Source organism: Phyllostomus hastatus, unplaced genomic scaffold, assembly GCF_019186645.2.
Source record: "Phyllostomus hastatus isolate PE091 unplaced genomic scaffold, TTU_PhHast_1.1 phas_contig_432, whole genome shotgun sequence".
In the NCBI taxonomy this organism is placed as follows: Eukaryota; Metazoa; Chordata; class Mammalia; order Chiroptera; family Phyllostomidae; genus Phyllostomus; species Phyllostomus hastatus.
Genome location: NW_025333880.1, coordinates 2,885,744 through 2,901,403, shown reverse-complemented (window position 1 = coordinate 2,901,403; position 15,660 = coordinate 2,885,744). Strand labels below are relative to the sequence as shown.

At 36.2% G+C, this 15,660-nt stretch overlaps 1 protein-coding gene across 6 annotated transcripts in view; it reads left to right on the top strand.

The window, feature by feature from the left end:
- PPP1R12A (protein phosphatase 1 regulatory subunit 12A) overlaps positions 1–15,660 on the top strand; it is a 141,976-nt gene that overhangs the window by 52,154 nt on the left and 74,162 nt on the right. For all 6 annotated transcript variants that reach the window (XM_045844976.1, XM_045844974.1, XM_045844972.1 and 3 more), the window contains exon 3: positions 12,211–12,329. In XM_045844976.1, coding sequence (XP_045700932.1) covers positions 12,211–12,329 — 119 coding nt within the window. The remainder of the gene's footprint in view (positions 1–12,210; positions 12,330–15,660) is intronic.

Genomic DNA, 15,660 nt, shown 5'->3' with positions numbered 1-15,660 from the left:
AAACAAACTTAGACATCGTGCTTTCATAGTCTGAACCTGCTGATTCTTCTGTCTGGAATGAAATACTATTGTTATTTTTGATAAAAGAATCAGAAATTCTTATCAGTTTAAGAATTATATAAACTTTACCATGCCAATGAGAAACATTCTATTACTGATTTCAACCTCAGGAATCACGCTACTCTATTTAAATTTTAACTCTGCCAAATAGTTACTGTTAACTTTGAACAAATTACCAGCTTCTCTGAACCGCTGCTTCCTGGTCTACAAAATGGAAGTGTTAATACTTGTCCCTACTTTATAAAATTATTTTGAAAATTAAATGAGATAATATATATGAGACTCTTGGGAGAATGTGTGGCACATACTTAGTATTCAGTAAATAAATGTTAGCTAAATTACTTATTCTTCATAATGCAATTTTTTAAGAATTTTGCTTAATGCAAATTTTGCACTACTTTTAGTGTAAAACAGTAAGCTCTTGTTTATCCTGGATTATTGTAATTTTGTCTCAGGACTAACCAGATGAGAAGAGCAAAGGAGAAATGTAGTCATTTGTCATAATTATACTTTGATGTATAGGCATTGAGCCCCAAGAAGAATTGGCAGATCCATGAATTTCGCTGTTATTTAGCAAAGGGATACTTTTTAAAGGATATGTGTCAAGGACAATACTTTGTTAGTATAAAACAGACCATGTATTTTGATTGAAAGTCTTAGAAAGTAAAACTAAATCAAAGCTCCTATGAGAATAGTAACATTTTATTTGAGAGGTACTTATATCTTGCTATAATGACAATTAGGTATATGTGTCTAAAACTATAAACATATCTCATATACATTCTTAACTCTATTTTTTAAACAACTTTGTGGGAGTATTCACTGTTATTTCCATTTCATAGTCAGAACTGGGTCCTCATTCTCAAGACTCAAATTTTTATGTTCTTTCCATTTTAACACAAATGTCTCCTACGGTAGTGTCAGGCATTATGAGATTGAAAGCGACTGCAGGAAACATAATCTTTAATCTTCAAGTTTATAGATACTGTGAAGTCAGTTAACTAACACTAGATAAAAAAGAAGGACCAAGAGATGAGTGAACAAAGAACACTGAGGAAGAATTATTTCTATTTTGTCTAACCAGAGAAAGATTATAAAGAAAACAACAGTATTAAATAATGAATAGAGTTTTTGCCTCTGGGTGTTAAGAGCTGCTTGAGTAAAGTCATGCTATTCATGAATGAGAAATAATGTATGTAAAGCTCTTAGCTGGCTCCTATCATACTGACTAACATTTGTCATTTCTTTGTTAAAACATACTGATTCCCATAAAGTTGTTAAAACTGAACTCTGAAGCTAATAAGTTACTTCTACTGAACTCACTTACTTTCATTTCCAGCAACTGAATTACAAAACTACCAAAAGTTAGTTGTGTGTGTTTTAGCCTGTTAATGTCCATCAAACTTATTAGTGGTTGTCTAATTTAATCAGATTGCCCCAAACTGATAGAACAGTACAAAAAAAGAAAACCGTTGCTATAGCTATATTAAACACTTTGGAAAGACTCAATAAAGGCAAGGCCCTAAACATAAAATGGCTGTTTATTAGATGTGGGTACAACGGAAAGACTGAAAGAAGAAATACCTAGATTGCTTTTCTATTTACTTCTAGTTTTTCTTTCACTTTAAACACACTTTGAAGTCCAAGACAACACGTTACAGGCATGGTTTATGCTGAAAGGCAACAGCATGGATTTAAGTCACTGGAGACATCCTCCAATGTCTTTTATGTTGAAATAAATGTCTTATTTTTGTTCATTTATTTTCATATATGTATTCTGTTTTATGATTTCCTATTTTAATCAGCTTTTCTGCTTCACCAAGCAAATACTTGTTCTGATTGTTTTAGATAAAAAGGTTTCTTTGGAGCTGAGGTTTTTTCAGGGAGAGCAGCATTGGTGGAATAAGGAGAGAGTAGCAGATGAAACTGGGAAGTAAGTCTTTGCTTATCCTACTTACGGTAAATATATTTTTTGCAGTAATACCATATTTTGCCATGTATAATTCTCACTTTTTGCCCACATTTATTAGAGAGGTAAGTAAGAATGCATACGATACATGGCTATAATGATTACATACCATGGGTATAATCCATGTATAATGTGCACAAAAACATGGGTGCGCATAATACACAGCAAAATATGGTATCAATGTGTTTGGTTATAGAGTGCTGCCTCAGACTCAGTGGAGTTGTTAAACTCAAGTGGAGTTGTTAAGTAATCTATAGTGTTATCTTTCTAAAAGATTTTATATTTTTGGATGAGTGATGGCAGGCCTATATTATAATTCTTATTTTGTAGATGAGAAAACTGAGTCAGAGAGAGAAATCACACAGTAAATGGCAGAGCTAGGATTTGAACCTACACATTCTAACTTTTCATGTCTGTACTACAGCACTGCACTATTCTGCCCTTCTTTCTAACCTTTGTAGTTGGGAATATGATGCTATTAAACTTATTAAGGAATCTAAGGAGCAAGATAGAGGGAAACAGAGGAGACAATGTAATGGAATATGGATTTAGATAGGCCTAATTTGAGATGCTCATGGGTAGTAATGCTGCAATAGGAAACCAGGAATGTTTTGGATGTGTCTATAATGCATGTACTGGATTTCATCAGATCTAATATGCTATCTTTATAACAGTGCTAATATTTTATTACCAATTCAAGGGTTAAAATAATCAAACTATGGTAGTGTTGTTCTTTTAACTTTTTAATCACCTAGGGGTTTGTTATTGTTGTTGTTGTTGTTTTTTAACACATTTGCTTGGCAATTTGGTATCAGTGATGTCACATTGCTTAAGAATATTCTGCTGTTACCCTTGGGATTTTCTTCTAAGCCACTGATATACATTCTGCAAGTTTTTTCTTTTTTCTTTTAACCCTTACCCTAGGACATTGTTATTGATTTTTAGAGAGGGGGATGGGTAGAGAGAGGAGAGATAAATATCCATCGGTTCTCAACAAGGGATCAAACCTGCTACATAGGTATGTGCTCTGACCAGGGATTGAACCCACAACCTTGTTGGTGCACAGGATGACACTCCAACCAACTGACCATTGGACAACTTTTGATATTGGTGCTTTCTTTTAATATATTTTATTGATTATGCTATTATAAGTGTCCCATGTTCCCCCCTTCACTCCCCTCCACCCTGTATACCCTTTCCCACCCACATTCCCCCCTTTAGTTCATGTCCATGTGTCATACTTATAAATTCTTTAGCTTCTACATTTCCCATACTATCCTTACCCTCCCCCTATCTATTTTCAACCTATAATCTATGCCTCTTATTCTCTGTACCTTTTCCCCCTCTCTCCTCCTCCCACTGCCCTGTTGCTAACCCTCCATGTGATCTCCATTTCTGTGGTTCTGTTCCTGCTCTAGTTGTATGCTTAGTTTCTTTTGGTTTTGCTTTAGGTGTGGTTGTTAATTATTGTGAGTTTGCTGTCCTTTTACTATACATGTTTTTTCTTTATCTTCTTTTCTTAGATAAGTCCCTTTAACATTTCATAAAATAAGGGCTTGGTGATGATGAACTCCTTTAACTTGACCTTACCTGAGAAGCACTTGATCTGCCCTTCCATTCTAAATGAAAGCTTTGCTGGATAGAGTAATCTTGGATATAGGTCCTTGTCTTTCATGACTTGGAATATTTCTTTCCAGCCCCTTCTTGCCTGTAAGGTCCCTTTTGAGAACTCAGCTGACAATCTGATGGGAACTCCTTTGTAGGTTACCGTCCCCTCATCTCTTGCTGCTTCTAGGATTCTCTCCTTAATTTTTACCTTGGCTAATGTAATTATGATGTGCCTTGGTGTGTTTCTTCTTGGGTCCAACTTCTTTGGGGCTCTCTGAGCTTCCTGGATTTCCTGGAAGTCTATTTCCTTTGCCAGAATGGGGAAGTTCTCCTTTATTATTTGTTCAAATACGTGTTCAATCTGTTGCTTTTCCTCTTCCCCTTCTGGTACCCCTATAATTCGGATGTTGGAATGTTTAAAGATGTCCTGGAGGTTCCTAAGCTTCTCCTTGTTTTTTTGAATTCTTATTCTTCAAATAAGAATAATTTGAATTATTATTCAAATTCTTTCTCCATTATTTCCTGTTTGGTTTTTTTTTTCTTCCTTCTTGTCCACTCTGTTGTTTTGAGTCCCAGTTTCCTTCCTATCACTGTTGGTTCTCCGTGCATCTTCCTTCATCTCTATTATGGTAACCTGCATGTTTTCATCTAATTTGCGACCAAAATCAACCAATTCTGTGAGCTTTCTGATCACCAGTGTTTTGAACTGTGCATCTGATAGGTTAGCTATTTCTTGGTCGCTCAAAAGGATGAGTTCTGGGGCACTGATTTGTTCTTCTATTTGAGCCATCTCTGTCTCTTTTTTTTTCCGTCTGGCCGCTCTTGTTACAGTGAGGGGTGGAGACTTAGGTGTTCACCGGAGCTGGGCACCCCAGTCGCTAGATTGTGACGTTGTATGTGGGGGCAGGGGTGGGAGGGAACAATGGCGGCAGCCCCACTCTCCTGGGATCTCAGTCCCTTCCCTGGGATCCTGGGCTTCACGCTCCACCCTGGTCCACAATCGCAGCCTCACTGGGTCTGCCAGTTGCCGCTTGCGTCCTCAGGGTCCACCCGCTGTGCGCCTTGGATGGCTTATGCACTCCCGGTTGCCTTAGGCGCCCAGCTCTCCCCACTCCGCGCGCTGCGACCCGTGCTCATCGCCGTCCCTCCTACCAGTCTGGATGAATGGGTCTACTTCAACTTCTTGGCTGTCTGACTTCCATTCAGATAAATTCTCTGTCAGTTCTGGGTGTTATTCTGGCTCTAAATTGTTGTTGTTCTAATCTTGGTTGTACGTGGAGGTATGGTGCTTCCACCTATGCCTCCATCTTGCCGGAAGTCCGATATTGGTGCTTTCTTGATACTACTAGAAAGTATCAACAAAAAAATTTCACACAACATCTAAAAAAACATTTTGAACAACAGTTAAGTTCAACAAATAAGCTCAACAATGTACATGAGTCAAAATGAAAAAAAATATATGACTATTCGTGACCAGGGTCACATGAGGACAGATATTGACACCTACACCTTGTCTGCTACCTGGCCAGTATCCCCATTTTAAGACCTTAATGACTGTAGAAGATTTCAGTGATATTAAAATGTCAGGGAAGTGTACATCTTAGAATTATTACCCAATAAGTAGAATTTTTGCCTCTGGGAATTGGGAGCTATAGTACTAAAGTAATTGATTTTAATAAACAAATGTGTGTTACTAGGAGATAGTCCACAATCAAAAAAAATATAGAGTCGCTGTTCTGGGGAATAACTGAGAGAAATTGGAAATGCTGAAGGCAGAACCTTCAGGATTTTTTATATTTAAAGATGGCTTTGCCAAGAGAAGAGAGGAATTAAAATACTTCCCCACGTTTTGAATTTGTTTACAAATGACAACTCAAGTGCCTAGACAACTGGAAATAGAGTTAAGTCTTACAAATAGACTCATTCCTCTCAGAAGTGTTAATCTGGCCTTTTCTTTTGGCATAATATATTATATCTGTAGCATAATTGTAGAATCATGGTGTCAGAAATTTAAATTCGGCCAGTGTCAGGTCTACTAACAATTGTATGAATAATATGACTTATATACAAAACTAATACTTATACCTGTGGGGTTTTGTAAATTGAAATTGTGTAAAAAGGTTAAAAATTGGTAATGTTGTAAACTTTGCAATTTTTTACTGAATTTATTGGGGTTACATTGGTTAATAAAATTATAGAGGTTTAAAGTGTACAATTCTGTAATACGTCCTCTGTATATTTTACTGTGTTCACCAACCCATGTCATGTCTCCTTCCATCACCATTTATCCCCCTTTTAATCTCTCCTGACTCTTCCCATCCCCACTTTCCTCTGGTAATGACCATACTGTTGTCTATGAGTTTTTTGTTGCTGCTATTGTTGTTTCTTTTTTTTCTTTTTTGCTTAATTTTGGAGAGTATAATGCTAAGTGGAATAAGTCAGAGAGAGACAAATACTATATGATTTCACCTTTATGTGGAATCAAATAAACAAAATAGACTCATAGCTGTCAGAGGAGAGGGGGTAGGAAAACTGAGTGAAAAGGGTGAAAGGATTAAGCAATTTCTTGACAATTAAAAATGGTAGAGAGAATTTCTGCCTGTAGGCAAATAGAATAGATATGCTTTCCCCTATTCTCTTGCTAAGTACAACTAAAAACCCTAAACATTATCTATAAACACAAGGTAAATCTAAAAGGTGGAGGGAAGAAAGCAGGGCAGCTTGGGAATCTCAAGATCCAAAGAATGACACAGAGGTGAATTTTCTGGCTCGCTCGCACGTGCTCGCTCCCTCCCTCGCTCCCGCCCCCTCCCCCTCCCTCTCCCCCCCCTCTCCCCCCCTCTCTCTCTCTCTCCCCCCCTCTCCCTCTCCCTCTCTCCCTCTCTCTCTCTCTCTCTCTCTCTCCCCTCTCTCTCTCTCTCTCTCTCTCTCTCTCTCTCTCTCTCTCCCCTCTCTCCCTCTCTCCCTCTCTCCCTCTCTCCCTCTCTCCCTCTCTCCCTCTCCCTCTCTCTCTCTCTCTCTCCCTCATCTACCATACCTGGAGCCAAAGAAGCGGGTAACCCAAAGCACCAATGGATGCGGCCAAAAAAAGTCCCAACAAAAGCCTGGTCTCTTTAGCCAGATACTAGGAGGAGGAGCACCTTGCAAGGCAGAAAACTTAAAAATAGTAATAATCACTCTACTCCAGCCATGCATTATGGGAAAAAATGTTAGTCCCACTCACACATTGACCAGCAAAGGCCAAGTAGGGAGTACAGACTTCTACCCTTATCAGGTTTAATACCCGTACCCCACTGCACACACTGTAGTGATGTCAGATTAGTCTAGATACAAAGCTGGACAAGACTTTTATCCCCATCAGATAGTTAACTAGCCCTTCCCCTGCTTACAGTAGAGACCATGTGGAAAGCCTGGACTTCTACCCCCACCTGGCAATAAGGAGAAGGTCTTACTCCTTTCTGGGGTGATGTCTAAGGAGACCTAGTGTACAGTGATTACTTTTGACTACTACCACCAAGCAGTCAGAAGTCCTGCCTCCCTTCCTTGATGGTGTCAGTGGAGGCTACATGATGATTAGTAGTGGGACACTGATATCCTTGTCAGCAGGAGGTATCAGTGTAGGTTTGGCAGGGAGCCAGAAGTTACAAGGAGCTGCCCCATCTCTAGTATCACTGTAGGCTGAGTGGGGAACCTGGACTTATATCCTCACCTTTCTCTGCTAGATCAGGGCCAGGCAAAGCCAGCCAACAGAAGATTTAAGCAAGATCTAGAGTTGTAACACACCCAAGGTGTTAAGATTTCAACTGAAAATCAATTGTTATACCAAGGAATTTTCAAATTAAATAGAAGGTAATCAATAGAGACTAACATTGTTATGACAGCAGTATTAATCTTAAAATTATCTGACAGACTGTCAGCAGATACCATCAGAATGCTTCAACAGGCAATTACAAACATGCCTAAATTAAATGAGAAAATAAGTCTCAGCTTAAAAAAAAAGTCTGCAGAGAAGTGGAAGACACTAGGAAGAATTAAATGGAAATTTTAGAACTTCAGAAATCAATAAGCAAAATAAATAAAAATTCAGTGGATAGTCTTAACAAGAGAATGGAGGAAATAGAAGAAAGAATTAGTGACCTGAGAAATAGACCAGAAATTACCAAATCATTGCAATAGAGAAAATAGACTGAAATAAAATGAACAGAGCCTCAGGGGTTTGTGGGATGGTAATGAAGACTTAATGTTTGTACTATTGGAGTCTGAGAAGAAAAGGAGAAAGAAGGCATGCTAGAAAAGTATTTAAAGAAGTGATAAAAGTGGCCAAAAATTTACCCAAACTGAGCAAAAGGTATAAACCTACAGATGCAAAAAGCTTAGCGAATTCTAAATAGGATAAACCACAGCAGTCCCCATAAAGACATGCTACATGTAAACCTCTGAAAAATAAAGACAAATTTAAAGCCTTGAAGGCAGTAAGAAAGAAACTGTACTTTGGGGTGGATGGTGGGTTGAATGACAAATTTCTCATCAGAAACTATGGAGGCTAGAAGGAAGTGGCATAACATTTGTCAAGTGCTGAAAGAAAAGATATTTCTAAGAAAACTTTTGAAGTCAACTTTTGTTTGGATTCTTACTGTTAACAACTATTTTCCACTATTTTTCATTGTGGTGTAGAACTTCAAAAATAAAATTGTGAAGTGCATTTCCCTGAAGATACATAAGATTATTTATACTTTATAATTTTTGTTTCTCAGAGAATTCGAAAAGAAAATAGTAATGTTCTGCTCACCCCCTTTCAAAAGTTCAGGTTGCTTAGTTTTCATAATTTCTTTCTCATTGGATGATTCTGAATAATTCATTTGGATTGTCAAAAAAACAACTATTTTAATGGTATTCTGCTGATTTTCTGATATTTTGAAAATGTTTTTAATCATGATTAGAAACACATAATGTTAACTTTCCATCTTAACCACATTAAGGGTATAGTTCAGTAGTGTCCTATATTCATTGTACAACAGATCTCTAAACTTTTTTGTCTCATAATGCCGAAACTCTACCCACTAAACACTGATCTGTCCTCTCTCCTCCCCTTAGTCCTTGATAACCACCTTTGTATTTTCTGTTTTTATTATTTTGACAACTTCAGATACTTCATATAAGTGGAATCATAAAAGTAGTTGTCCTTTTGTGACTGGCTTCTTTTTGCTTAGCATAATAATCTTAAGCTTCATATATATAACAGAATTTCCCTTTTTAAGGCCATACTCACTTTCTGAGTTTTAAAAATTCATATATTGAATACATGAAACATTCATATATTGTATAAAATGACTTCTTGATAATTAGTTTTCTTGCAGCACATAAGAAACTCAGTATTCATTAAATTTATACAGGAAATATATTCACTTCTGATGAAGTTACTTTCCCCTTGTCATTTTTTTTATACTTTTAAAAAAATATTTTATTTATTTATTTTTAGAGGGGAAGGGAGGAAGAGGAGAGAAACATCAATGTTTGATTGCCTCTCACACGCCCCCTACTGGGGACCTGGCCCACAACCCAGGCATGTGTCCTGACTGGGAATCAACCAGTGACGTTTTGGTTCGCAGGCCAGGGCTCAGACCACTGAGCCATACAAGCCAGGGCTCTCCTTGTCTTTTTGATCACTGTGTTTTCAGCTTCTGATTTAAAGAAATTTTTTATTAAAAGGTCAAAAGTTTAAAATGAATTTATCTTTCTCAAACAATTTCATCTATAGTTTGATTTTTGACAGAACTCAGAATCCAACATAATTAACAAAGACTGTCAAAATTTGTCTTGCAAATTGAATTAACACTAATTCTTTTTTTTGTTTGTTTGTTTTGTTTTTAAAAATTACAGTTGACATTCAGTATTAGTTTCAGGTATACAGCATAATGGTTATAGCACTTATATAACATTTACATAACTTACAAAGTGAGCACCCTGGTAAGTCTAATACCCAGTTGGCACACCATACATAGTTTTTACAATATTATTGACTATATTCCATATGCTGTACTTTGCATCCCCATGACTGTTGTGTAACTACCAATTTGTATTTATTAATCCCTTTACCTTTTCACCCATCCGCCAAGCTTCTGGTCACTGAGTAATTCTAATGCAGATAGAATCCTACCTGCTTATTTAATAATACCATATCCAAATTGCATTCAGTGTATTGGTTAACAACTTTATACCTTTCATTCGATTTTTAAATAATTTTGTAAAAATCCATTTGGATCATGTCTGCATTTTGAGATCTATTAATTTATCCAAAATTATTTTTTTGACTCAGAGTTGCTAGATTATTATAAATCTCAATGAACCTGGTAGTTTGCCATTTTTCACTTACACAATTCATAAAGAATGTTGTTTTTTGTTAAGTGGCATATCCTAATTTTGTCCTCCTTTGCATTACTTGAATAAACCATTAACCATTTACCTTGAAGCATCAAAAAAGTTGCCCATTTGAGAAACAGCCCAATTATCTGACATTCATTCTGGAACTCCTATGAGAAATCTTTGGGGGTTTTTTCCCAACAAATCTTAAAAGAGATATAGTATATTTTTTCTAATTAGCAGTCACTTGAGCTGTTTATAATACCCCAGCATGTTTGTTGTGAAGGAAATAGCCATCCATTTTCAGTACCTCCAGGGTCCCTCGAAGTGAATTTCTCTTATTCTAGATAACATATATTTTGTTTCATATTACCTTAGACATTACATGAGATAACTCATTTAAACTTCACACAGCCTGGTAAGTCACTTTTAAATGAGGCTTCAGATGTTTTAAGTTAATGAATGTCACACAGCAGTCCAGGCAAAGATGGGAGTCTAACCCAAAATCTGCAGAACTTAAATGTTTATGCTTCTTTTCATTCAACCAACATTTGAAGAGCTTTTTGGATTATTCATGGTAGATAAGAATTAATACAATAGGATTTTATTTATTTTAATATATCTGTTTTTATATATTTACATTTGTAAACAGTAGTTCTCGAATACAGGAGAGGTTTTTGAAGTGTGTGTGTGTGTGTGTGTGTGTACCTAAACTTTTAGCTAAGGGATTGCTCCAGGCCTTGCTTCCTGCCAGTAGTTTTAGATCTTTACTCTTGTTATTTTCTTTTAACATCCTTCCTGTTTTTATAAGTTTTGGATTGCTTCTATTTGGCTTTGACCTGGTATTTCCTTGAGACTCTGCTTCCTGTATAGCTCCCTCTCCTACAAGCGCTGCAGCTACATTGAAGTATTCTTTTTATTCTCAGTCTTTATATCCTGCGAATGACTTCTAATACCGTACCTAAGTAAGACAGAAGTGGTTTTATGTGTAAATATTGAGTACTTACCAAGGTTTTGCCTAACAGAATACTTTCATATTCTCTTAGAGCATAGTACAGTTTTTTACTCACATCTTTTTTTTTTGCTTTAGATTCATTTATTTATTTGTAGTATATAAATGTTCTTATTTAGTTTTATATTTTTCAAAGCTGTAAAACAAAAAGTTACCTCAATTAATTATGATTTATGTTTGTGAAAGTCCCATGAAAATCATAAAAAATGAAACATTACTTTGTATAAGGAGAAATGTTTGCAACATATTATTAAGTTTAAAAATACCAGGCTGCAAAATGATATGGTCGCTATTTTGCGGTCTGATGCACATATACAAAATAAACTTGCTGCAAAAAACTTAGATAAAAAAATTTCTTCTTACAAAAAACACATAACTTACTACACAAATCCCTCCTGATCCTACCTCTTACCATTGATCTGTTAACTTTGTAATGTATATTCTTTCATTATGTATATTTTTCTTTTTCTTTCTGTGTGTGTGAATGTGTCTGTAAAAGTTACATCTCTACATAGATACCATAAGCTAGATGGGTAAAGGACTTCTTAAAGCAAAAGAGTGACTAATCTGACTTCGTAAAACCTTTAAGATTTAGTAAAACACAAAATATTTACAAGAAAAGTTTTTTAATTCAGTGACAGTATAAAAAAATATTTGGAGTTATAGTTTTATGTGTGCTTTTTTAGCAACACATTAAATAAAAAGGCCTAATGGTTAGTCTGGTAACTACTTTAATTTCAAATAGTGGTGAGTGTAAATAATATTTTAAGATATTAGCATCAGTGGAATGGTCATCTGAACTTTGCCCATAGACCCCCAAGTCAGAATTATTGCTTATAGCTTGAGACTGGGAGCATGGAGATCAGTAAGGGAACTAGTCAATGTGAAGATAATGAAAAATCTTAGTGGATGTGGTCTGACATGATCCTGTGAAAGACTTTCTAATTATTATAGAAAATTAGCATTTTTGTTAGCAAAGCTAGCTATACATTTTCTAGTATACATTATAGAAAAATTAGGGAATATAAATGTTTTTTTAAAAAGAAAACATGCTTTATGGTAGTTCTTTAAAACTTTAGTAATATAAATTCTATCCTAGGTTTTTATTGCTGCTCTTACATAGTTTTCCTCATTGGCTATATATTTAGTCTTAATCCAATGATATCATCATTGCTTAACTATATTCCTTTTGATTTAACAGGTTTTTGATTGGCCAGGGAGCGCATGTAGGAGCTGTCAACAGCGAAGGAGACACTCCTTTAGATATTGCTGAGGAGGAGGCAATGGAAGAGCTACTTCAAAATGAAGTGAATCGGCAAGGTAACGTAAAAGCAGCCCACATGGAAAAATGTTTACAAATGTTTTAGAAAGAATATCATACTTTTTCAGTAAAATAATTGTGGACATTGAAAGACAATTATAATTTGAGAAAAAAATCATGTATTAATAAGAGCTTTTGAGAGAAATAAAAGAGGCAAAAAAGAGTAAGACATATGTAGGATGAATTTAAATTCAGCAGTCAAGAAGTTCTTACTGAAGAACCTAATGAACAAAATAAACTAACAAAATAGAAGCCACTGATAGATACAGAGAACAGATTGACAGCTGTCAGAGGGGTTAGGGAGCTGGATGAAAAAGGTGAAGGGGTTAAGAAAAACAAACAAAACTCATAGAAATAGACAACAGTATGATGATTACCAGATTCCCTCTGGTAATCACCACATTGGGAGGCGTAGAGGACAGTAATAGGGGGGTGAATGGTAATGGGATGAGACTTGACTTGGGGTGGTGAACACACAATACACTATACTGATGATGTATTATAGAATTGTACCCCTGAAACCTATATAATTTTACTAACTAGTGTTACCCCAATAAATTTAATTTAAAAAAAATTCTCAGTAATAAGATGGTGTTTAAGCTAATAACTGAATGAGGTGAGGTATTGAATCATGTTGATACGGGGAAAGAATATTCCGGACAGAGGGAACTATGAGTGCAAAGATGGAGGCTTCCTTATGTATTCAGAGAAGGAACAAGTAGACTAGTGTGACTGGAACAGGCAGAACAAGAAAGAGGCTGGAAGGTGGTCACAGAAGTAGCAGTGGACCACATTGTATAAGGCCTTATGGGTCATCGGAAGGACTTTGACTTTTAAGTGGAATAGAGACCCAAGGGTTTGAAGTAGAGAAATGACATCAGCTGACTGACTTCAAGAAGGATCTCTGTGACTGTTGTATCGAGACTAGATTGTAGGAAAGTAAGAATAGAAGTAGGAGAGTGACAATGGCAGAAGGCAGAAGTAGACTGCAGTGTTAAACAGCTAATGGAGAGGTTGGATTTTAGAAATATTTTAAAGGTTTGGCCAAGAGGATTATTGAGTGATTAAGTGTAGGGTGTGTAAGAAAAAAAACAGGAGGAAAGAAAAAAACAGAGCAGGAAAGATTCTAAGATTTTTGGCTCGAACAACTAGATGGATAAAGTTTCAATTTGAGAGGTAATTATTGTGGGAAAAGTAGATTTTGTAGGGGAAACTTGGGATAGTTTTAAGACATGTTAAGTCTTTTTAACCTATTCGATATTCAAGCAGTTGAATATGTGAGTAAAGAGAGGTACCAGGCTTGAGATATAAATGTGGGAGTTGTCATTTTATAGATGAGAAGCAAGTTCTTATGGATAGAGTTTCTTTTAGGAGTGGTGGGTATTCTGAAACTACATTAATCATACATAGCACAACTCTGAATTTACTAAATAGAAATCGCTGAATTGTATACTTTAAATGATGTGTCTTGATAGAACAGTTACTTTATATATATTATATATATATATATATATATATATATACACATAATATACATCTGAGGTCTTTCCAGAAAAAAGTCCAGCCATTGTTCATATCACGAGAAGGATTTGAGTGACATCAATGTAACCTGGCAGCCAAGGAGAATGTACTGGAATGCACATGGGTGAACAATGACAACTTTACTGTACTAGTCACTGGGGACAGTAGACACTGTTGAGTGAGCATGTGTACTGTGTGGCCATCGCATTCAAAATGACTGAGTGAGTAGAGCAACGAATCTGCATCCAATTTTGCATTAAGCTTGAACATCCTCCATGGAAACTATTTGGATAGTTTAGAGGGCCACAGCTATGGGCAGCTGGTGATTGGCAACTTCATCACAACAACGCATCTGCTCATGTACCCCGTCTTGTGCTGAGTTTTTTGGCAAACCATCAAATTACCCAAGTGACTCAGCCTCTGTACAGCCCTAGATTTGGTGCCCTGCTACTTCTGGCTTTTCCTAAAACTAAAATAAAATCACCTTTGAAAGGAAAGAGATTTCAAACTGTTGATGAGATACAGGAAAATACAACAGGGCAGCCGATGGAGATTGAGAGAACTGTGTGAGATCCCAAGTTGCTTACTTTGAAGGGGACTGAGGTATATGGGACAATGGTCCTATATACAGTGTTTTCATATCTTGTATCTTCTTCAGTAAATGTCTCTATTTTTCATATTACATGGCTGGATACCTTCTGAACAGACCTCATACATATGATCTAGCAATTCTTCTTCTGGGTATATATCCAAAGAATTAAAGGAAGGTTTCAAACAGATAATTTGTACACCAGTATTTATAAAGGCATTAATCACAATAATCAGAAGGTAAATCAGGTGTCCATTAGTAGATAAGTGGATAAATGAAATTTGTTACATGAATAAAATGGGATGCTGCAGCATGGGTGAACCTTGAGGGCATTATATGAAGTGAAATAAGTCACTCACAAAAAAGACAAATAATGTATGATTTCATTTACATGAGGTATATACTTCAAGTAGTCAAATCCATGGACAAAGTAAAATGATGACTGTCACGAGCTGGAAATGGGGACTTATTTAAAGGGTATATAGCATTTTAGTTTTATAAGATGAAAAGAGCTTTGGAGATTGGTTCACACAACAATTTAAATGTGCTTAACACTGATGAACTACATACTTAAAAATAGTTATTATGGTGGCAAATTTTATCTTTAGTGTATTTTACTACAATTAAAATTTTAAATATTTATAAATAAAATTACTCTGTGTGATTTCCACTGTATTTCATTGTGACAGCGATTAAATGGGTATTATCAGAAGAGAAATGTGTTTTGCTAAGGATAAAGGAAAGGTATGAATTTTAATTTTAGAGGGTTGATTGCTGCTGAAGTGTGATTCATCAGGAGATAGAAGCAAAGGAATAGAAGTTAAGCTAGACCCTTGAAAAGGGACTTTTATTCCTTGGGACTTGGGGAATTCATAATGACTACTCAGTTGTTTAAAAAGAAAAATCGTAGGCACTAAAACTGAGAAAATATTTAAATGCCTAAATAGAATTGAAGCCTTCTAACAAGTGGGTAAAGATACCTGGAGCCCAGGAGAAACAGGACACACATTAGAAAAGTTGTCTTAGCCCTGGCTGCTGTGGCTCAGTGGATGGAGCACCAGCCTGTGAACCAAAAGGTCGCCAGTTGGATTCCCAGTCAGGCAGGGCACATGCCTGGGTTGCAGCTGGGTCCCTAGTGGGGGGCGCATGGGAGTCAACCACACATTGATGTTTCTCTCCCTCTCTTTCTCCCTCCCTTCCTCTCTCTAAAAATAAATAAA